General features: G+C 42.8%; 1 protein-coding gene across 2 annotated transcripts in view; it reads right to left on the reverse strand.

Annotated features, from left to right (window-relative positions):
- Positions 1-21,747, reverse strand: part of fgd4a (FYVE, RhoGEF and PH domain containing 4a) — a 96,066-nt gene extending 74,319 nt beyond the window's left edge. The window contains exon 1 of one of the 2 annotated variants that reach the window (XM_055939745.1): positions 21,326-21,747. In XM_055939745.1, coding sequence (XP_055795720.1) covers positions 21,326-21,458 — 133 coding nt within the window. In that variant the 5' untranslated portion in view covers positions 21,459-21,747. Of the gene's footprint in view, positions 1-7,345; positions 7,716-21,325 lie in introns of those variants that run through there. The other variant, XM_055939747.1, reaches the window with a different exon arrangement.
- Between the last annotated feature and the right edge of the window lie 1,313 nt (positions 21,748-23,060).

Raw genomic sequence — 23,060 nt, forward strand, 5'->3', positions numbered from 1 at the left:
TTGTTAACCTCTCTCTCCAGAGGTCCGGTCACCATGCTTCCTGACTGACAGAAAGAGAACCAGAAAACAGAGCAGTCACTATCCAGGGGCACCCTCAGGGCCAAGCCACCATGCCTCCCTCCCAACCAGGCATCACACCTCGTTAAGGCACAGGGCCATTAGTGACAGGAAGGGTCCCATCAAACCTCAGAGACCAGTAACCACGGCGTGACGCCAACATCCCCACTGCCTCACACAAAGAAATGTGTGTGTGTGTGACGTGTGAGTCTGAATTTGTGAGCGTGTGTGTGTGTGTGTGTGTGTGTGTGTGTGTGTGTGTGTGTGTGTGTGTGTTTGTGTACATATGCCAGACCTGAGAGTGGACAGCCACTCTGTTACAGTCTTACTGGTTTTACTACAGAGCCATGATTGCCTCCAGGTCACTGCTCTAAGGGTCACCGGCCTGCAGTCACAGAGACAAGAGGGACCATGTGCCTGGCTCAGTGTGTGTGTGAAGGCCATAAAACACCCCTCTATTACAGACATTAGGAGTGTGTCTAATAGAGATGGGAGTCATTAAAGAGACTGGGGTAGATTGGAGGGACCAGCCTTTTCTGCTCATGCTGCCTCACGGCTCAATGGACTCACATAGGATCTGGCAGCATTTGTATGTAAAACCACAGGATTTCCAGCTCTCTGAACTCAAGGGTGGAATGGATGAAACACTGTACTATGTTAGCAGTGCATAAAAATACCCAGTGAGTCAAATTCACTTTCTGTTCCGTTTCTGCCGTTTCAGTTGAAGGTCGACTTCATTTCAGTGCGGCGGAAACATCAGCCTGTTGAAGTTGCGTAGTAATACAAGTCTGGCATTTCACCGAAGACATAGTGGACCAGCAGACTCTAGAAGTACACCTGGGGAGTTCATCGTTTCACATGGAAATGACTTTGAGATAAAAGTCAAGCATCTGGCTTCCTATTTAACTATTATGTCAACCAACCGAATGGTTCCCCTGAGTCGACATTTTCATTGATTATTGTCAAGGTGACGCTTAGTCGCCACGGTGGCATTTCACAGCACTAATGATATTCGGACAGTGAGTGATGGGTTTGCTTTAATATTCACTCTCCATTGCTGTTCTGAACTGTAGTGCACGTACACACACACCGTATAGTACAGGCATGAAATTCAATTAAGCACACACACGCACACACTGGCACACACACACAGACGCACGCACTCATGCACACACAGGCATACACACGCACACACACGCACACACTGGCACGCAAACACAGGTACACACTCACACACACACAAGCACACACACACACAAGCACATACAGTACACACACACTCACTGCTTGCTTGTAGATAAGATCATCCTTCCTGTTTGCAGTTGACACCACAGGTCCCAGAGTGGTGTGGAGGAAGAGACATTCGGGGGCCCATAGTTTTTTCTGATCTGGTAACCTGACAAGGTAAAACTCCAGACCTTACACGGTATGACGCAATTCATCTATTGTAAAAAGGTTAAATATGGGCTATGATGGGACCAGAGTTTTTCTAATCAGGTCACATGGTTTAAACAAACTCCTGGAAAAACTCCTGGCCTTGGGGAGGATGAAAACCCTGTCAAACTGTAGCAACATTGTAATTTTCATATGAATTCTATTTTAAAGAAGGACTAGGGGGGTTTCCTGCCCTATGTAACTGTAGGCCTAGTGAAAAAATAACTCACAGTCTATGTCAGCTGTTGTGTTTACTGATTAATTCCAGTTAATAATTGTGGATTGATAAAGTCTAGGTAGCCTAGTCAGCCCAACTTTGAATATAAACCAAATTTGATCCTATTCACATATTCCCACAAACAAATGGGCTGTAAATACACAAGGTTACCACTTTGTTTACCCTGGACAGAGGGACAGGGAGCATAGTAGGCTAGACTATGCAGCTGCTGTTGTTAGTAGCCTACAATTGATCAGACTGAAAAATGCTCTTGTTTCCATGCAATACTTCATGTCAGATCGCTAATGTTTAGGTGTATAGGCTGCTACATTTGAAAGGCTGGTAATGGCTTACATCAACACCATCATCCCAGAAACCCTAGACCCACTCCAATTTGCATATCGCCCAAACAGATCCACAGATGATGCAATCTCTATTGCACTCCACACTGCCCTTTCCCACCTGGACAAAAGGAACACCTATGTGAGAATGCTATTCAATGACTACAGCTCAGCGTTCAACACCATAGTACCCTCAAAGCTCATCACTAAGCTAAAGACCCTGGGACTAAACACCTCCCTCTGCAACTGGATCCTGGACTTCCTGGCGGGCCGCCCCCAGGTGGTGAGGGTAGGTAGCAACACATCTGCACGCTGATCCTCAACACCGGTGCCCCCCAGGTGTGCGTGCTCAGTCCCCTCCTGTACTCCCTGTTCACCCACGACTGCATGGCCAGGCACAACTCCTACACCATCATTAAGTTTGCAGACGACACAACAGTGGTAGGCCTGATCACCGACAATGACGAGACAGCCTATAGGGAAGAGGTCAGAGACCTGGCCGGGTGGTGCCAGAATAACAACCTATCCCTCAACGTAACCAAGACTAAGGAGATGATTGTGGACTACAGGGAAAGGAGGACCAAGCACGCCCCCATTCTCATCGACGGGGCTGTAGGGGAGCAGGTTGAGAGCTTCAAGTTCCTTGGTGTCCACATCACCAACAAACTAGAATGGTCCAAGCACACCAAGACAGTCGTGAAGAGGGCACGACAAAGCCTATTCCCCCTCAGGAAACTAAAAAGATTTGGTATGGGTCCTGAGATCCTCAAAAGGTTCTACAGCTGCAACATTGAGAGCATCCCGACTGGTTGCATCACTGCCTGGTACAGCAATTGCTCGGCCTCCGACCGCAAGGCACTACAGAGGGTAGTGCGTACGGCCCAGTACATCACTGGGGCTAAGCTGTCTGCCATCCAGGACCTCTACACCAGGCAGTGTCAGAAGATGGCCCTAAAAATTGTCAAAGACTCCAGCCACCCCAGTCATTGACTGTTCTCTCTACTACCACATGGCAAGCGGTACCGGAGTGCCAAGTCTAGGACAAAAAGGCTTCTCAACAGTTTTTACCCCCAAGCCATAAGACTCCTGAACAGGTAGTCAAATGGCTACCCGGACTATTTGCATTGTGTGCCCCCCCCCCCCAATCCCTCATTTACGCTGCTGCTACTCTCTGTTTATCATATATGCATAGTCATTTTAACCATATCATATGTACATACTACCCCAATTGGCCCAACCAACCAGTGCTCCCGCACATTGGCTAACCGGGCTATCTGCATTGTGTCCCGCCACCCACCACCCCCTCTTTACGCTACTGCTACTCTCTGTTAATCATATATGCATAGTCACTTTAACCATATCTACATGTACATACTACCTCAATCAGCCTGACTAATCTGTGTCTGTATGTAGCCTCGCTACTTTTATAGCCTCGCTACTGTTTTTCACTGTCTTTTTACTGTTGTTTTTATTTCTTTACTTACCTATTGTTCACCTAATACCTTTCTTGCACTATTGGTTAGAGCCTGTCAATAAGCATTTCACTGTAATACCTGTTGTATTCGGCGCACGTGACAAACTTTGATTTGATTTAAGAGTTTTTGCTTGTGTCTGTCGGGAGTGATGCGTTATCACGCCTTTTAAATAAATACCGGAAGAAAATGGAGAGTGAGCCTTGAGCAATGTGTGTTGTGCCCGGGCACGACCTGCGATTTACGTGATTTTGATTGGTCAAGACACCCAAAGAGCCTACAGCAGCACTCCGACGTGAAGGACTGAGAAATTGTGCGCGAGTTGACAAATCACGAGGCCCCTCTTTTTAACACTTTGAGTCTGTGTTTTATTAAACTACCTGACTGAAAAGTGCTGCGGCAAATGCAGCCTCGCCAGTCGTTTTCCGACTGCCCTCAGACTAGGCTAGATCATCATTGTATCTCCGAAACACACACACGCAGATTCAGTAAATGAAATAGGTCATTTCAATTCCTGCTCTGTGACTACAGAACCCTTGCAGTCATCTTCCCTTATACTGCTGGCATAAGGAGAACACTGCTTATAGAATAGTACAGTCAACGAGAACGTCACTGAAAAGTCCCCATGTGGTTACTTATCATTCGTGACCAAAAACCTCTGGGGCTTTGATATATGGCGGATGCCGCCCCCCCCCCCCCCCCCCTCCCTCCCGTCTGACCCAGCCTCGTCCCAGCCCCTGGGCTCTCCTCCAGCTGTGTAGCACACTCTCAGAGCCACTACCCACCACATCTCTAAGAGTGGAGGTTATGCGACACACACACACACACACACGCACACCATTAATTAAACACACATCACTTACTGTACACACACCCTTCCCACTCTCTCATCTCAGCTTGGCGGTCTCTCCTGTAATCTCTCTCTCTTCCTCTGCCTCCCACTTGATGAAGTTCACAGTAGGAAATATTGCAGAATACAGACATATGCACACACACACACACACACACACACACACACACACACACACACACACACACACACACACACACACACACACAGTATGTGCAGCACACACACATATGCGCTTAGTTGAACACGCACACACCCACACATCCAGACACAGCGTGGCCTGCATGGCTGATGGTTGCTGCCCCCATAATGGACAGAAGGGCACATCTGTCACTAGGGCATGACATGAATGGCATCTGTCACATGTCACAGCACCAGACCACATTGATTGGCTCTTCTAATCTCACATAGTCCGGTTGGCATGACCTGCTGTGAACGACTCGCCCCAAATCTGCTCTGCAGGCAGAACTTAGCCCTGTCAAAATCAATCCAGTGACACAGAACAGAGAAGAGCAAGCCACAAAAGAACGGCAAGATAATAATCTGCTAGACAACAGCACTCATCTCCAAAACACAATTGATTAAACAATTAAAGTATCTGAGAGCATTTGAAACCACTGTAGACGCTTGGATTGACTGGCTGAATACCTGGGGCGCGAGTTGGTTGCAGTTGTCAACAAAGCAGCATGACGGAAAAAGACATTGTGACACTGCGCTACGCTCCGTCGGCTCCGTTTGCTGTATTCTGTGTAGACCCCTTAAGAGTAAATAGATGTTCAGGTGTTGTCAAACTCCCACCCCCTAGTGGCTGACCTGAGTATTGATTGCAACGCTGTTCTATGCAGAAAACATATAACCTTACTCCTCTTTCAACTCTTTCATGAGACCACATCACAATCAATAAATCAAACCTTGCTGCAGGGCGATGACAACCTTCCCTCTTCTCACAGTTTCACACCATCTGACGGACAACACTCCACACACACACAAACCACACAAACAGCAGTGAAACACACTAATCCCACACCGGCAGGTGTGTGTTTGAAAAAATATGTGCATTTCCATAATGTAGTGTTTGTGAGAGCATGCAACTCCTGTCAGTGTGCTCAGTAATGTGATCGAAGGATGATGTCAGTGCTCAGGCACACTGGGAGGAATGCTGCGGATCAATGGAGAGAGAGAGAGAGAGAGCGAGAGAGAGAGAAAGAGAGAGCGAGAGAGAGAGAGAGAGAGAAAGAGAGAGAGAGAGAGAAAGAGAGACATACCAGGAACAACAGAGACACAATAACAACCGCTCTCAGAGAGACTATTGCAATGCTAAACATTGACCTTTATTGGTAACGCTACAGTATCTCACTAGACTTGTTCTGCTACAGGTAGACAAGCTGAATTTTTGGATCTAGAGGCTCAAAACAACACGAGTGCACACAACAAAGCTTCAGATAGGATCTGCCTAGCAGTGGAGGCTGGTGGGAGGAGATAAAGGAGGACGTGCTCATTTTAATGGCTGGAATGGAATAAATGGAACGGTATCAAACACATGAAACATATGGAAACCACTTTTTATTTTGTTATTTAACCACGTTTAATTCCGTTCCATTTATTAATTTCCACCCATTATAATGAGACCGTCCTCCTATAGCTCATCCTAGTAACCATATATCTAGGCTGTGTTTAGTGTTTCCCGTCCTCTCTCATGTGACCCTCCCCACATTGTAACAATGAGTGTGGTGAAAGGAGCAAGTCCTGCTGCTCCCAGCCTTTTCCTTCCTGCTGGCCCACAGAAAGAAAGCATGCTTCGCACTTTCCTCTCTTCTACTATGAACAGAGGGAGAGTTATCCCTCCTCTCCATAACACACACACACACACACACACACACACACACACACACACACACACACACACACACACACACACACACACACACACACACACACACACACACACACACACACACACACACACAATTGGGTAATGGGCCATCGGGGATTTTGCCAAAAGGACAGAATGGTTGTTACAGGGACTTGAGAGAAGGGACGGTTCCCAGGACTCAGAGAACAAAACATACTTTTTTCCCAGGCTGGTAACTATAAGTGCACTCACTGTCTACAACACCAGTCCTGGTCCTTGACAACAATGCCATGTATCCCAACCATGAGACTGAATAAATATAAATCAGAATATTGCTCAGCTCATTGGTCTTATAGCTGTTGTCTATTGCAGCATATATATAAAAGTAATGTAATATTGGATGAAATACTTGTTAGTTGCATAAATAATCATACACATATCCCTTCATTTATGAGATGAAATCACACAGAGCTAGATGTATAGTACACTGGAGGCAGTATACATCTCCCAACCACTTTCTCCGTCTCTCAGGACCTTATGATTTGCTCCTGTTTATGGGACACAATATGTCACTTTTAAAAAACATATGGTCATTGAGCTGTAATATAAACCGAGCAGCTGACGTCTGGGAGCACAGCCAGAGATAACATTCAGAAAATGGAGCTCTCACTGGTAGAGAATACAGATTAGCTGCATGTCGTCTCAGTTAATGGGGGGCAGGATAGAGGGCATTGGGGCTGGAGGAGAGGGGTTGGCATGCACCTAAGACGGCTGTGTGGGTGGCAGGGTTTGTGTGGATCCCAGGCTTAGGAGAGACACTAGAGGGCTTGAGACAGAGGTTTAGACTGGATCATCAAGAGGGTTGAAATTGTTACATTCAATTCACAATTTGCACACCTTCCCTTGTTCTCTCACACGCTTTCACTTATTGAAATATGTCATACCTGTACTCTGTCTGATTCTATATAGTCTATACTACAGTATGGAGCCAGCTTAAACAGATACACAAAGAAGGCTACATCCCTCTCTCACTGTGGTCATTTGCCTAACTGCAACCATTGACGCCAATCCTACAGTAACACAGACAAATTCTTCACATCTTAACAACAGAAACAGCTTTACCTTTCCGTCTCCAAAACCAATACTTGCGACGTCGATTCATTTTCAACATCCAAAGTCAACGCCTTATCTTTAGAGAACACTATTCAAAATCATTCAATTTCATCCTCCGAAGGTTCTAGACTAAGGTCATTGCATGGCCTTGGTGGTCCCCTGTATCTTTTGGTGAGTGTCACTGTGTCACAGCATGGTGTGTTCTACTCCTTTAACTACCAGGTCCTCTCCTAACGGTCACCTACCCGAGGAGACGCGGCGGCGCAGCGATTGGGACCTGCGGTAGCCGCTGGCCAGGCAGTCCATCCTGTCTCCCTGTCCGGTCGGTAGGGCTGACCACTGGTACAGTTCGGTGGGCGTACAGGCAGTCAGAGAAAGAGAGAATGAGGCATACAGAGCCAAAGAACCAGAGAGGCAGGAAAAGTACATCTGACAGTGGGCCTGAGGCCACACTTCCTGCACATGAACGGTGGCCTGAAATACACCTTCCTCCCTCGCTTTCCCCCTCCTCCTCCTCTCTCCACCAGCTGAACAATGGATGGGCCTAAGGAGCTCTCTGTGCTGGGGTGAGCTGGAGAGAGAGCTGGGGGGACAGCAGTAGTAGGCCTATACAGGAAGGATGGGGTGGTCTCCGTTTCCCTTTAAGTTTCTTTAGGTCCACTGTGGACTGGACTGGAGAGTCTGGCAGCACGCAGTCAGCCATGTGTGAAACGACACACTAAAATCTGGAAGCACCGGCCGTTGCACGGAAATAAAAAACAGTCTCTAGTATCAGAGATTTCCCTTACCTCAACTTAGTGGATTTGACGGCTAATTGTATGAGGGGTCTGGAAGCTTTCTGGTTGAAAGAAATAACCCCATTGAGTTGGAAAACACCGTGGCCTTGAATGTTCACGTGGGTGTGAGGACTGAAACAGACAGAGAGCTCTTTGGGCAGGTGGGGGGAATACTGCAGGAAGTGTGTCATCGGACCCTTTCCCTTCCCTCCAGACAAGCTCATACACACGTTTCTGTACAAACACACTAAAATTAGCTCTTTCCCTCCACCTCCTCATTGTTTTCCCCATAGGCCTGAGAAAGGAATGCCCCGTCTTCCCAGAATGAGGACGGCAGTGTGTGTGGTGGTGCACTCCCTTACAGCTGGGAAAATAACTGTACCATAACAAAAGAGTGAGTGGCCTTGACTCTTACTTTTCCCACCCCTAACCGTATTACCCACTAGGCTGGAGAAAAACACTTACAGGCAAATACGTCTGATAATGTGAGACAAAAACCCATTATATCAAATTGACCATTCACATCCTGGATAAAGGAAAACAACTCTGAGGCTGCACTGCCCACTTCACATTATCTGTAGAAAACAAGTCATTGGCCAGATAGGAGGAAGTCAGATGAGTGGATATAATGTAATGACAGAAAATGTGTGCACGCACTACTGTAAGTCGCTCTGGATAAGAGCGTCTTCTATGTGACTAAAATGTCACATGTAAATGTCAAGATAATGTCGTGGGAAAATAAGGGAAACCATAGGAACGTTTCCTTTTCCACATCTACTCTTAGAACAAACAGGGGTAAACAAAATATATTCAATTGTATTATATAATTTGCCTTATTACAGTGCCACTCCAGAAAATTGGCCATGAAATTGGCCATGAAACAACGGTGGTTGCAGACTCCCCACAAATGCATTTCATCACAGACCTTTTGTGAGCTTTCAGTGCCATCTAGTGGAGTTGTTGGGAACTGGAATTGTTAATATTCAAAGGTTAAAGCAAGGCTGTCGCTCCAGGTCTGTGTGTGTGTGTGTGTGTGTGTGTGTGTGTGTGTGTGTGTGTGTGTGTGTGTGTGTGTGTGTGTGTGTGTGTGTGTGTGTGTGTGTGTGTGTGTGTGTGTGTGTGTGTGTGTGTGTGTGTGTGTGTGTGTGTGTGTGTGGACTAAAGCCCTCTGAGGAATGTGGACAGAGATATATTACCCATTTCCTGTTCTGTAAGACCCGTTCCACACCCACCTCACTGTGATTATTCACAAATAGAAGGAGGGCGTGTCTCGGCATACCAATCAAAGCTCTCCTCGACCACACACACACACAGACACACACACACACACACGCACGCACACGCACACGCACACACACACAGTCTGAGACCCACTTGAAACTAAGCAACACATACCTGTATCTTCCATAGAAATGCACTGTTACATTCCGAGAGTTAGAATAATCTCAGCACAGGAGGTACATAAAAGAAATCCTTAGATCAGAGTAAGCCTGCAGTCCCTGATCTTTTGGATCCCTGCTTTTTAAATCTGCCAGCTGATTTCATAGCTGAACCACTTACATATCTGTTCAATCTAACCCTGAAATGTAATGAAATTCCAAAGATCTGGAAATCAGCATTTGTCCTACCACTTTTAAAAGGGGAGATCCAACTATTTGAAATAATTATAGGCCAATCTCAAAGCTGTCACACCTGGTGAAAATACTTGAAACCCTTGTGAGTGAACAGCTAAAATAGTTTTTACAGTTCAAGTCAGAAGTTTACATACACTTAGGTTGAAGTCATTAAAACTCGTTTTTCAACCACTCCACAGATTTCTTGTTAACAAACTATAGTTTTGACAAGTCGGTTAGGACAAGGCTAATTGACATAATTTGAGTCAATTGGAGGTGTACCTGTGCATGTATTTCAAGGCCTACCTTCAAACTCAGTGCCTCTTTGCTTGACATCATGGGAAAATCAAAAGAAATCAGCCAAGACCTCAGAAAAGAAATTGTAGACCTCCACAAGTCTGGTTCATCCTTGGGAGCAATTTCCAAACACCTGAAGGTACCACGTTCATCTGTACAAACAATAGTATGCAAGTATAAACACCATAGGAACACGCAGCCATCATACCGCTCAGGAAGGAGACGCATTCTGTCTCCTAGAGATGAACGTACTTTGGTGCGAAAAGTGAAAATCAACCCCAGAACAACAGCAAAGGACCTTGTGAAGATGCTAGAGGAAACAGGTACAAAAATATCTATATCCACAGTAAAACAAGACCTATATCGATATAACCTGAAAGGCCGCTCAGCAAGGAAGAAGCCACTGCTCCAAAACCACCATAAAAAAGCCAGACTACGGTTTGCAACTGCACATGGGGACAAAGATCGTACTTTTTGGAGAAATGTCTTCTGATCTGATGAAACAAAAATAGAACTGTTTGGCCATAATGACCATCGTTTTGTTTGGAGGAAAAAGGGGGAGGCTTGCAAGCCGAAGAACACCATCCCAACCGTGAAACACAGGGGTGGCAGCAACACGTTGTGTGGGTGCTTTGCTGCAGGAGGGACTGGTGCACTTCACAAAATAGATGGCATCATGAGAAGGAAAATTATGTGGATATATTGAAGTAAGATCTCAAGACATCAGTCAGGAAGTTAAAGCTTGGTCGCAAATGGGTCTCCCAAATGGACAATGACCCCAAGCATACTTCCAAAATTGTGGCAAAATGGCTTAAGGACAACAAAGTCAAGGTATTGGAGTGGCCATTACAAAGCCCTGACCTCAATCCTGTAGAACATTTGTGGGCAGAACTGAAAAAGTGTGCGAGCAAGGAGGCCTACAAACCTGACTCAGTTACACCAGCTCTGTCAGGAGGAATGGGCCAAAATTCACCAAACTTATTGTGGGAGCTTGTGGAAGGCTACCCGAAACGTTTGACCTAAGTTAAACAATTTAAAGGCAATGCTACCAAATACTAATTGAGTGTATGTAAATGTCTGACCCAATGGGAATGTGAAGAAAGAAATAAAATCTGAAATAAATAATTCTCTCTACTATTATTCTGACATTTCACATTCTTAAAATAAAGTGGTGATCCTAACTGACCTAAAACAGGGAATTGTTACTAGTATTAAATGACAGGAATTGTGAAAAACTGAGTTTAAATGTATTTGGCTAAGGTGTATGTAAACTTCCGACTTCAACTGTATATACTAACTTTATTTTATCAATGTACCAATCGGGCTCCGGGAAGAAGCATAGCACAATAACATTATCCATGAAGGTTTTAAATGATATCACTGAAGCCCTTGTCAATAAACAGCACTGTGTCTCACTTTTTTATTGATCTCTCTAAGGCTTTTGATACAGTTGATCATGCTATACTGTGGCAGAGATTGTCGAGTGTAGGTCTTTCAGAGCATGCAGTTGCATGGTTTGTTAACTATCTGTCTGATAGAACTCAGAGCACTCAATTTCATGGGCTCATGTCTGTTAAATTGTCTGTCTGTAATGGTGTGCTCCAGGGCACTGTACTTGGTCCCCTCTTATTCACTATTTAAATAAATAATTTAGACAAAAATTGGCAAAATGCACAGCTTCACTTTTATGCTGATGATACTTGTAACGGCAGTCTAGCTCTTCCTCCTCCTCGGACGAGGAGAGGCGAGAAGGATCGGAGGACCAATGTACAGCGTGGTAAGTTTCCATGATTTAATGACAAGAAAACTAGACAAAACACAAAACAACAAACGTACTAACCGTCACAGTCCCGTGTGGCACAGACACTGACACAGGAAACAACCACCCACAAATCCCCAACACAAAACAAGCCACCTATATATGATTCTCAATCAGGGACAACGATTGACAGCTGCCTCTGATTGAGAACCATATTAGGCTGAACACAGAAACAGACAAACTAGACACACAACATAGAATGCCCACCCAGCTCACGTCCTGACCAACACTAAAACAAGCACAACACATAAGAACTCTGGTCAGGACGTTACAATACTGTTATTTATTGTTGTGCCTCATCTCTCACAAACGCTTTCCAGAACTTGCAAACGGCTTTTTATACTGTTCAACATACCTTGTGTCAATTGAAGCTTATCCTCAATACTGACAAAACTAAACTAATGGTGTTTTCTAAAGCAAGAAATAGATCTCTGAACCTTTCACCTATTACTGCCTGTCAGGGCAATGAGATTGAGACTGTAACCTCATATAAATAACTTGGAATTTTAAATCTTTTAAATTGCAAATTCAACAACTTACAAAACAATTGAAGCTGAAGTTGGGATTTTATTTTAGGAATAAGGCTTTTCTGCTTTTCTTTTGAAGCTAGAAGGAGGCAAGTACCAGCTACATCTATGCCTTTACTAGACTATGGGGATATTTTATAAATGAATGCTTCCGCTCAGTGTTTGAGATCAATTGACACCCTTTACCATGGAGCATTGAGATTTATTTTAAACTGCAAAACCCTTACGCACCACTGCACTTTATATACCAGGGTTGGCTGGCCTTCTCTAGTCACTCGTAGGCTCAGTCACTGGTATACTTTTATTTACAAAGCCATTTGGGGTTTACTACCATTTCATTTGGGCATTTTTATTGTTCAGAAATGTGGTGGGTACTCTCTTCGTTCGCATGACGAACTGTTCCAAATGTCCGAATTGAATTTGGTAAAAGGGCTTTTATGTACTCTGCGCCATCGGCTTGGAACGCCTTACAAAAATATTTATACTGGACGAACTTGTCCCGATTGGTGTTTTTAAATCACTGATGAAGGATTTTGAGACTGATTCCCTGACCTGTCAATGTTTTTAATTTGCTGTTTTTGATTTTGTTATACTCTTGTGAATTCTATGGTTTTTACTAGATTACTTGTAGTTTTTCATGTTGTCTGTCTGTAATTTTTGTAATGACTTGGTGCTGCCTATCTTGGCCAGGACGCTCTTTAAAAAGAGATTTCAAATCTCAATGAGCCCTTCCTGGCTAATAAAGGTTAAATAAAAAAATAAAAATTTAAATGCAAAAATAATTACGTATATTATTTGATACTAATACAATTGTCCAGAGAAAAAGATTTTGTTTAACAAGTAATTTAAAACAATCTAAAGAAAGATAGGGGTAAAAATAATTTACATGCGAAGATAACAGCAATGAGCCAATTTCTAAAATGTTTTATGGGATTGGAGACCACATTGGGAGGATCGTAGACCATTCCTCCATATAGAATCTTTCCAGATCCTAGATATATTTAATCTTCGCCAGCGGCCGCCCACCCATTAGGGCGTTAGGGGCAGCGCCCACTTGTGATTGGTCAACAAAAAAAACCCCACCTGTGATTGGTAACAAGAATATAATTCATGGATTATGTTTGAAATGCTCATAAAAGTGCTGTAAATGTGTATATTTTCCTGTTTCAAAAATATATAGTTCAAAACAAGCTGTTTTTCATCATATGATGCATTTTGCATCATCATGATGAAGTGGCAAGTGACACTTTGCTTACTGAAAGTCCAATATCCTGAAAACTTGACTGCTGACAGTCAAAATATTTTGGGACTGTATCAACAGTGGACCAATGAAAAAAATATCAAAAGATAGTTTTGAGTCGTGTTTTCCTTTAACAAGGGCCCAGGAGCAGTGGAAGCAAATAGCCCCATAGCATCAAAGATCCACCATATTTTACAGTTGGTATGAGGTACTTTTCTGCATATTATTAATAAGAGAACACTCCCATAAAACTTTAATTGACTTTGTGGAGGGTAAAAACATTTGACCTTTGGGTGAATATTTTGAACAAACCTGCAAGGCCTGACGAAGAAAGCGATGAAAATCAATGTAGCCTGGCTTTGACTCAAAGCTCATGATGTGGGCTATCAGGGGTTAATATACAGTCACATGCTCATACAAAAGCAGGAGTGCAGAGAGATAACACCAAAACAGAAAGCACAGAGATCACAGAGAGTGTACATTCGTTTTTTAAACGTTTTTTTATTTAACATTAATTTAACCAGGAAAAGCCCATTGAGACCCAGAGTATCTTTTTCAAGGGAGGCCTGGCCAAGAAGGCAGCAACAATCAATACATTACAGAATTAAAACATACAATACAACAACATGATCCAGCCTAAAAAAAGAATTTACACTCCGTAACAGAGTCTCCCATTAATATTTTAAATTCATTCAGTGGCACTAACATATCTAGATGAAGCATGGATTGTAGACTATTCCATGCGTCTGGTGCACAAGAGAGAAGGCAGTCTGGCCTAATACTGTGAATGTCCCGGGGACTTTAAGTAGCAACCACCTAGCAGACAGGGTATGGTAACTGCTGGTGGTGAAGGAGATCAGACTACAAAGTTAAAGAGCGAGTTTACCAAAAATGGCTTTGTAAATGAACACATTCAAATGTATCTTTCTGCGCATATAAAGTGAGGTCCAACCCACCATTTGGTACAATGTGCAATGGTGGGTGAGTGACTTGGCATTTGTAATAAAGCGCAAGGATACATGATTAACAGAGTACAGTCTCTATAAGACGGAGGAGGTTGCATGCATATACAACAAGTCACCATAATCAATTACAGAGAGAAAGGTGGCCTGAACAAGCTCATTTCTAGACATAAGCGGAAAGCAAGCCTTATTACGAAAATAAAAACCCAATTTCAATTTAAGCTTTGTCACAAGATTATCCACATGAACTTTACAGGACAACTTGTCATCCAACCAAATACCTAGGTATTATTGTTCAAGCAATAATCAAAGCAACATTGCAAGCGTATTGTATGGGACACGTTTAAATGTGCCGTTAGAGTTCATGAAATTCAGTACTTATCTCTAAAACAAAAGCAATTTAGGTCAAAATGGAAGGACTAACAGTACAGATAGATAGCAATAAAAAACTGTACCATAGAGGCTCAGAATAAGTTAGAGGAAAAACTAAAAGAAATGGAGGAACTTACTCAAGAAAGATCAAGTATAAAATATTATTTCAAAAATTCAACATAGAAACCATTTTTTTTTTTAAATGAAAGTCAACCATGATTCACCAAACAATATTTTGAAAGAGGAAGTAAAGTACTTTAATCATATGTTTTCATTTCAGTCTCCTTCATCTCCACTTACCGAAGTTAATTGTATGGATTTTTTTTCTATCAATAATGTAAAATTAACATCTGTACAGAAAGACTCATGTGAATTCCAAATTACAGAGGAGGAACTTCTTGATGCAATTAAAGCCTTTATGTCCGGGAAGATTTCCAGGGCTGGATGACATACCAGTGGAGGTATACAAAACCTTTTCTGATATAGTCAGAGGACCATTATTAGCATGTTTTAACCACTCCTATATAAATTGTAGATTATAAGACACTCAATAAGAAGGTCTGATTTCATCATTACAGAAACAGGATCCAAGTGGTAAATATAAAGATCCATTCCATATGAAAAATCTGTGAAACCAGGCCTGGTATTCGTAGCTAACTTTGATAAAGTACGACTGAATTTATATATAAATGCCTGGAATATTTCAATTTAGGAGAATCTCTTATGAAATGGGTTAAAGTTATGTATAGTAACCCTAGGTGTAAAATAGTAAATAATGACTACTTCTCAGAACGTTTTAAACTGTCAAAAGGAGTAAAACAAGGTTATTCACTATCGGCATATCTATTTATTATGGCCATCGAAATGTTAGCTGTTGAAATCAGTTTCAACAATAATATTATTAAATATGAATTTGGGGGGGCAGAATTTATTAAATATGAAAGAATTAAAGCTGGTTGAGAGAATGCCAAGAGTGTGCAAAGCTGTCATCAAGGTAAAGGGTTGCTACTTTGAAGAATCTCAAATATAAACTATATTTTGATTTGTTTAACACTTGTTTGGTTACTACATGATTCCATATGTGTTATTTCATAATGTTGATGTCTTCAGTATTATTCTACAATGTAAAAAAAATAGTAAAAATAAAGAAAAACCCTTGAATGAGTTGGTGTGTCCAAACATTTGACTGGTACTGTATATATTTACAAAAAATATTTTGGGGGGGGGATTTGAAATTATGCAGACAATTACATTGATTGAAGCTACAATCTATCTGCAATATTAAAGCTGATCTAACCCCTAAAAATAATAATACATTAAAAATGTAAAACCACAATTTAATACAACATTGAAAGCATATGATAATATCTTGTTATGTAATAACTATATAAATCTTGGCGATGGGGGTCTTTCTGCACCCAAAAATGATGTCAGAGGAGCCTATTATGTAGCCTGTTCAGTAGGGCCTCTGTGGGAAACTTAAAGACTGGTTTCTCATTCTGACACAACACCCTTCATACATTAGTCCATTATGAGAGAGATGCAGCTGCAGGAATGCTGTCACTGTAATTCATGGCTTACAATTCACGAGGTGGTAATAAACCATGTTTATTACATGCAAAATTGAACAGACTAATAAAGCTCTCATACTTATAATGAACTGCGTGAGTTGCACAACACAAGGGGTTGAGAGTGAATTAAAGCCAGTTAGTCAGTGAGAGAGACAGAGGGCTCAGCTCAGTACAACAACCACCACAATAACAACACAACACAGAGCCACTGATTCATCCAGCCCCGCTATGCTCTCCCAGGGTGCCCTGCTCCTTCCCAGGGTGAGAGAGAACATAAACAGATCCTTTGTTATGGCCTCAGAGGAAGGCTCATACTAACACCAGGCCACCAGGCAAAACTTTCAGACCCGGCCTACCTCTACTCGAGGAGAGGTTTGGGAAACACTGGTCTATACAATCTGAAGATTACATTTAATGACGTTCCAGAACCTTCTTCTACAAGGAGGACAAAATAAATCAAATGCAGCGAAAATCATCCTTCGATTCTGCCCTAGTGAGTCGTGGTCTCTTGTGGAGCTAACGAGCACCCAGAAAATTCACGACTGAAAAGGGAAACAGTGGGCCTTAGTTACATTTAAAGAGGCTCCACTGCTCCTTCTCCTAACAAAAATCTTCTCTTGCTCAGTATGAGAAACTCAACCTATGCATCTGCAGCCAGATATTCAGGCAATAATCAAAATGCACAATCGCTGAGCAACAATCATGTCAAGTGGAAGGAATTTCTATTTAAGGAAGTGTAATTATGAAGTATAGTCAATTCAAATGCTTTCCCCACCCTTAGACAAACAACTGTGGTTCAGCTCAAGTTCAGGTTTGATTCTAGAAAAGTTGCATGACAGATTTGACAGGGATAGCGTAATTAGTCAGTCGTATCAGTAATAAGGTTACAATACATGTCCAAAGGTATGTGAACACCTGCTCGTTGAACATCTCATTCCAAAGTCATGGGAATTATTATGGAGTTGGTCCCTCCTTTGCTGCTATAACAGCCTCCACTCTTCTGGGAAAGCTTTCCACTAGATGTTGGAACATTGCTGCATTGACTTCCATTCCATTCAGCCTCAAGAGCATTAGTGAGGTCGGCCACTGATGTTGGGCCTGGCTTGCAGTTGGCGTTTCAATTAATCCCAAATGTGTACGATGGGGTTGAGGTCAGGGCTCTGTGCAGGCCAGTCAAGTTCTTCCACACCGATCTCGACAATCCATTTCTTTATGGACCTCGCTTTGTGCACGGGGGCATTGTCATGCTGAAACAGGAAAGGGCCTTCCCCAAACTGTGGCCACAAAGTTGGAAGCACAGAATTGTCTAAAATGTAATTGTATGCTGTAGCGTTAAGATTTACCTTCACTGGAACTAAGGAGCCCAAACCATGAAAACAGCCCCAGACCATTATTCCTCCACCAAACTTTACAGTTGGCACTATGCATTCGGGCAGGTAGTGTTCTCCTGGCATCCGCTAAACCCAGATTCATCCGTCGGACTGCCAGATTGTGAAGCGTGATTCATCCCTCCAGAGAACACGTTTCCACTGCTCCAGAGTCCAATGGCGGCTAGCTTTACACCACTCCAGCCAACGCTTGGCATTGTGCATGGTGATCTTAGGCTTGTGTGCGGCTGCTCGTTCATGGAAACCCATTTCATGAAGCTCTCAACGAACATTTATTGTGCTGACGTTGCTTCCTGAGGCAGTTTGGAACTCGGTAGTGGGTCTTGCAACCCAGGACAAATAAGTTTTACGTGCTTCAACACTCGGCGGTCCCGTTCTGTCAGCTTGTGTGGCCTACTACTTCGCAGCTGAGCCGTTGTTGCTTCTAGACGTTTCCACACCACAATAACAGCACTTACAGTTGACTGGGGCAGCTCTAGCAGAAATTTGATGAACTGACTAGTTGGAAAGGTGGCATGCTATGACGGTGCCAGGTTGAAAGTTGCTGAGCTCTTCAGTAAGACCATTGTACTGCCAATGTTTGTTTATGGAGATTGCATGTCTGTGTGCTCGATTCTATACACCTGTCAGCAACAGGTGTGGCGGAAATAGCCAAATCCACAAATTTGAAGGGGTGTCCACATACTTTTGTATATATATATAGTGTATTTGTACTGTACTGAGTTAACATGATGAGATAAGCCTAATGTTTGGGCAGTCGTTCCATTTGAGAATACAGGGGGAAATCACTGATGTACAGATATCTAAATAGGTAAGGTGATATACAGTAGGTGTAATATACAGTAATATACAGTACTGATATAGATGCCAGGTAAAATGAAAAGAAAATGTGACTCTCCCAGATGTATAGTCAATGTTTCATCCTGTTGGTCTGCATTTGGTCCAAGATAGTCACATGAGTGAACCTATAGAGCAGCAGGTGACTGTGGTCCAGAGGAGAAGCCACTTGAGGATGACTCATGAACCCTACAGTATTACCTCACCTCTTATAGCGTCTGCTGGCTCACCCCACTTGGTTTAATTAAGTGACATCTGATTTGGCTATTTCTGTTAGTACAGACACAGTCTTAAACAGTCACCTCACCACTCTATCCTGGATGTGACATTGCCCAAAGGCAACGTTTTCCTTAATCAGCACGTAGGAAGGCTACAGTTGCCTCTGCTTTTAATAAAATATTTGCTGTGCTCAATGTCATTTGCAAAACCACAGTTAATCTCCCCAGGCTGGAAGAGATAAGACTGGGCCATGTTAGTGTTCCACCTCTCTCTCTCTCTCTGTAGAATGCCCAGGCACAACACTGTATTGTGTGTTTACAACATGGTTCCTCACAGTCAGTCACTGGGGGATTCCTTTCTATTCCCTCAGTTCAAGGCAAAGCCCAGAACCCCTCAGTCCCAGCTGTAAGACCCCAGCTCCACCTGCCCTGACCAGGACTCCCAGTAACAGAAAGAAGGACCATTAGTCAACGGTTGAAAAGGAGGAATAGGGGGAGAGATCGAGGCAGAAAGAAGTGGAAGAGGGTATTAGGGAACAGGGTATTAGATAGGCAACCAACTTTGTATGTGTGCTATGAATTGACATATCAAGTGAAAAGTGGGCATGTTGTTCTGTACTGAAGCAGACAAATATTCTGTCCCTTGAGGCATTGAGGTAATTACATAACAGGTTAGGGCTTGTCTGCAACCTTCCACTTCCTACCTGACTGTTCGGCAGTCTAGTGCAATGCAATCTTCCCTATGTAAACACATACTATAGGTGTGTTGGCCATTACATACACAATGGCTCAATAGATCATGTTCACCCAATGACAAAAAAAGGTATGTGAAGCAGTAAGAGACAGATCAGAATGTACTGGCGGGGGCGGGGCTGGTCCAACTCAAGGTGTCATAACAAAAGAATGCGACCCCCCCCCAAAGTCAAACATATTTTCACATGTCCCTCCCCTTCTATAGTAAAAGAAATGTAACACCCTCTCCCCTCATAGAATTAACTCAAAATAATGTTTACGACCACAAAAAAACAATACCTGTAGCGACCCTGTTTAGAAACATGGATATTCACTTTGCCACTTCAGCCTGCTTTTGTGGCACAGTCGATGTCACACAGGACTACGGGCTAGAATGTTTAGGCTTCGCCGACCACCACAGACGAGCTCACTCTCCGTCCCTGTTTCATTACACTACGATCAAAGCTGGCTGCAGACAATGATCAGCGAGGAGGAAATCAGATTTTCAACATTTTGATGCCATATTTATAATTATATTAAATATATGCAATGAATTTTCCTACCAACAGGTTTCTGTGCCAATGCACCACACAACCAATACACAAAGCATAGCAACTTCTGGCACTTCAATATCATGGTTTGTGTTTTCAACTCCAAAATCAATAGGGGAAAAAGGATACCTAGTTAGATGTTCAACTGAAATGTGTCTTCCGCATTTAACCCCTCTGAATCAGAGAGGTACGAGGGGCTGCCTTAATCAACATCCACGTCATCGGCGCCCAGGGAACAGTGGTTTATAAAGGAAGAGAAACATAGACTCCAGAGAGATAGAGATATGCAGGTGGCATGACACTGACTTTAACTTCTTTCTGTCAGATGGCTACTGCGTCTACTGTACAGATATAGACGTACAGAAGATGTCATACATGTTCTATCCAAATACTTTGTAGAACGATAAGCATGATATTGTTAGATTATAGGAGTAATTCTGGTAGACCTGAAACAGTCTTCCTCACTTCAAGTTCAACTGTCGGAGTCAGTTGGCGCGCCGGTGCACACTGCCTTCATATCATAGGCCAGCAGCAGCTAAAGCTTAGTAATAGCCACACCAAACCTTCATAAACGTTTCTAAACTTTATTAGGGTAATATCAAAAGTAAGTCAAGCCATTAAGTCAAGCCATAGGGAAAACTAGCAGGGAAAAACACAGTACCCTCCCCTATGCCGCTTAAAAACCCCAAAACCCTCCCCGCTGAGAGAAAAAAAAAAGAATGACAACCCTCCCCTATTTTGAACAACCCCTCCCCCCCCAGTAAATTTCGATCTGTCCCTAAATACAACTAACACGATATGATTGTTACAGTAGTCAGGACTGTGAAGCCAGGCAACACAATCTATTTTAGTTGCTATGTGCACATGCACAACAGTAAAAAGTGATCACCATGGAATAGCCATTATAGGAGACCTCACCACAGTATCAGGACAATATTATAGTGTTATATACACATTATTACATGTTACACAAAATATTACAATCCACACTGTCTGCACCCAAACCTAATGCCTGAGTTTTTGTCCCCTTGCGTGACACAGCCTTTACACCACCTACGCGCTGCCACCGGTTCGGTAGTCACTCACCTGAAATCGCTGGGCTCCATTTCTTGGGCTCCATGTCCGACTTGTCTAAAGTTCGGGACTTCCTCCGGAATGCGACCCGTCTGAAGTCGTCCATACCCTTATCCTCCGATGACATTTCCAACATCGAAAACATTCACAGAGCGAGCAGCTCTTTCGGTAACATTAATAACGCATTCAAATGTGCAACTGACAGTCAACATATTACAGAAAAATTCCATTCCATGTCAAAGAACTCCTAAATCCTATTTATCATTCACGGCTAAATGAAACAAAAAAACGTTTTGAAAAGTCACGTGGCAGGTTTATTGCCCCGGATACGTGCCACAATAAATGCTACTGTTAAACCAGGTCCAAAGTTATTGAGCGATGCGTGCGCTCTGCTCTGCGTTTCTGGGTCAACATCATCATCCGGTCCGCTTATCTCTTATCTCTCTCTGTACAATCACCTTGGAGTTGGAGCAAATTGTTTCAAACCCCGCCCTGTTTCACTGTTGCTCTCATTGGAGGAACCATCTCTCCCCCATTAGAAAGGGAACCAGAATAATGTCACTTAAAAGGGATCAATATTGCAATATGAAAATATTGTAGCTTTGGGCGGGTTTTAAAAAAATGGAGCACAGAACCTGGAAGGTGTTTTGCATACAATCTACTGTATAATGAAGACGGGCAGGGTTGTGTTACTGATTGTAGCCTAATAAACAGCCATAATGATAGGGGGACATTTTCAAAGACATGCAAACTGTTATGAGAAGGAGGTTATCATTATCATAATTGAGAGAAAAAAGACTCAGCGAAGCACAAACGTCCCATTTCAGTCCAAGACAGTTGTTTTATTTTCTATTGAAACAGATGTTACACTGTTTAAAGCGCAGTAAGAAATATTAACAAGACAAGCCAATACAGTATATTGCTGTCTTTCTGTCCCTTTTTCTTAATTGATTAGGGTTTCTAAACCTCAGTTAAGATTCCAGGGCACTCCATCAGGGGCGTAGGAGCGACTGACATTGGGGAGGGGGACACATTTTGCTATAGGGGCATGCCCTAGTATTATTATTATTTTTTTTAAATGCTCACTTCTAGTAACTTTTGAAAGATCTTAACTTAGAAATGGGCAAATTTACAAGGCCAAGGGGGGTCTTGCAGAGAGCACTTACTCTGGTACAGTCCAACCAGTCATGGCCATGGCCATTCATACTGTACTGAATACCGGTGTGACTGTTAATAAATTAAACAACCATTTTGTACTCTTTCTCGGCTACTGTATGATTCATTTCCTAGTATTTTTCTCACTTCCCCTATGTCAGGTTGTTACTACTGCTGCTCTACATACTGTATGGTTTGAAACTTAATGTAATATGTTCAACTTATAATACAGTTATTATACTGTAATAATAACCAGCATAATCCAAAAAAAAGGTTGGCGTCAAACTTAAATGAATCAATCTCCACTCTACACAATTATCAAAAATAAAACATCATCACTGCTGCCTCTCACCTGCATAAAGTTAACACATGCAATATACCCTCCAGACTTAAGACACTATCATTTCATCAATCATATAAGATAATTGAGATTCATTCACACTATGACAGATCATCAATCTAGGAGCTCTACTGGGTTGGAGAGGAACTTCACACTATCTTACCTGTTGGTTTGTTGCCTCTCCTTCTCTTTCCCTCTCTGCCTGTCAGTCTGTTCATGGCTGTCACTGTCCTGCTATGATCATAATAGCAC

Source organism: Salvelinus fontinalis, chromosome 12 (genome assembly GCF_029448725.1).
Source record: "Salvelinus fontinalis isolate EN_2023a chromosome 12, ASM2944872v1, whole genome shotgun sequence".
Taxonomy (NCBI): domain Eukaryota; kingdom Metazoa; phylum Chordata; class Actinopteri; order Salmoniformes; family Salmonidae; genus Salvelinus; species Salvelinus fontinalis.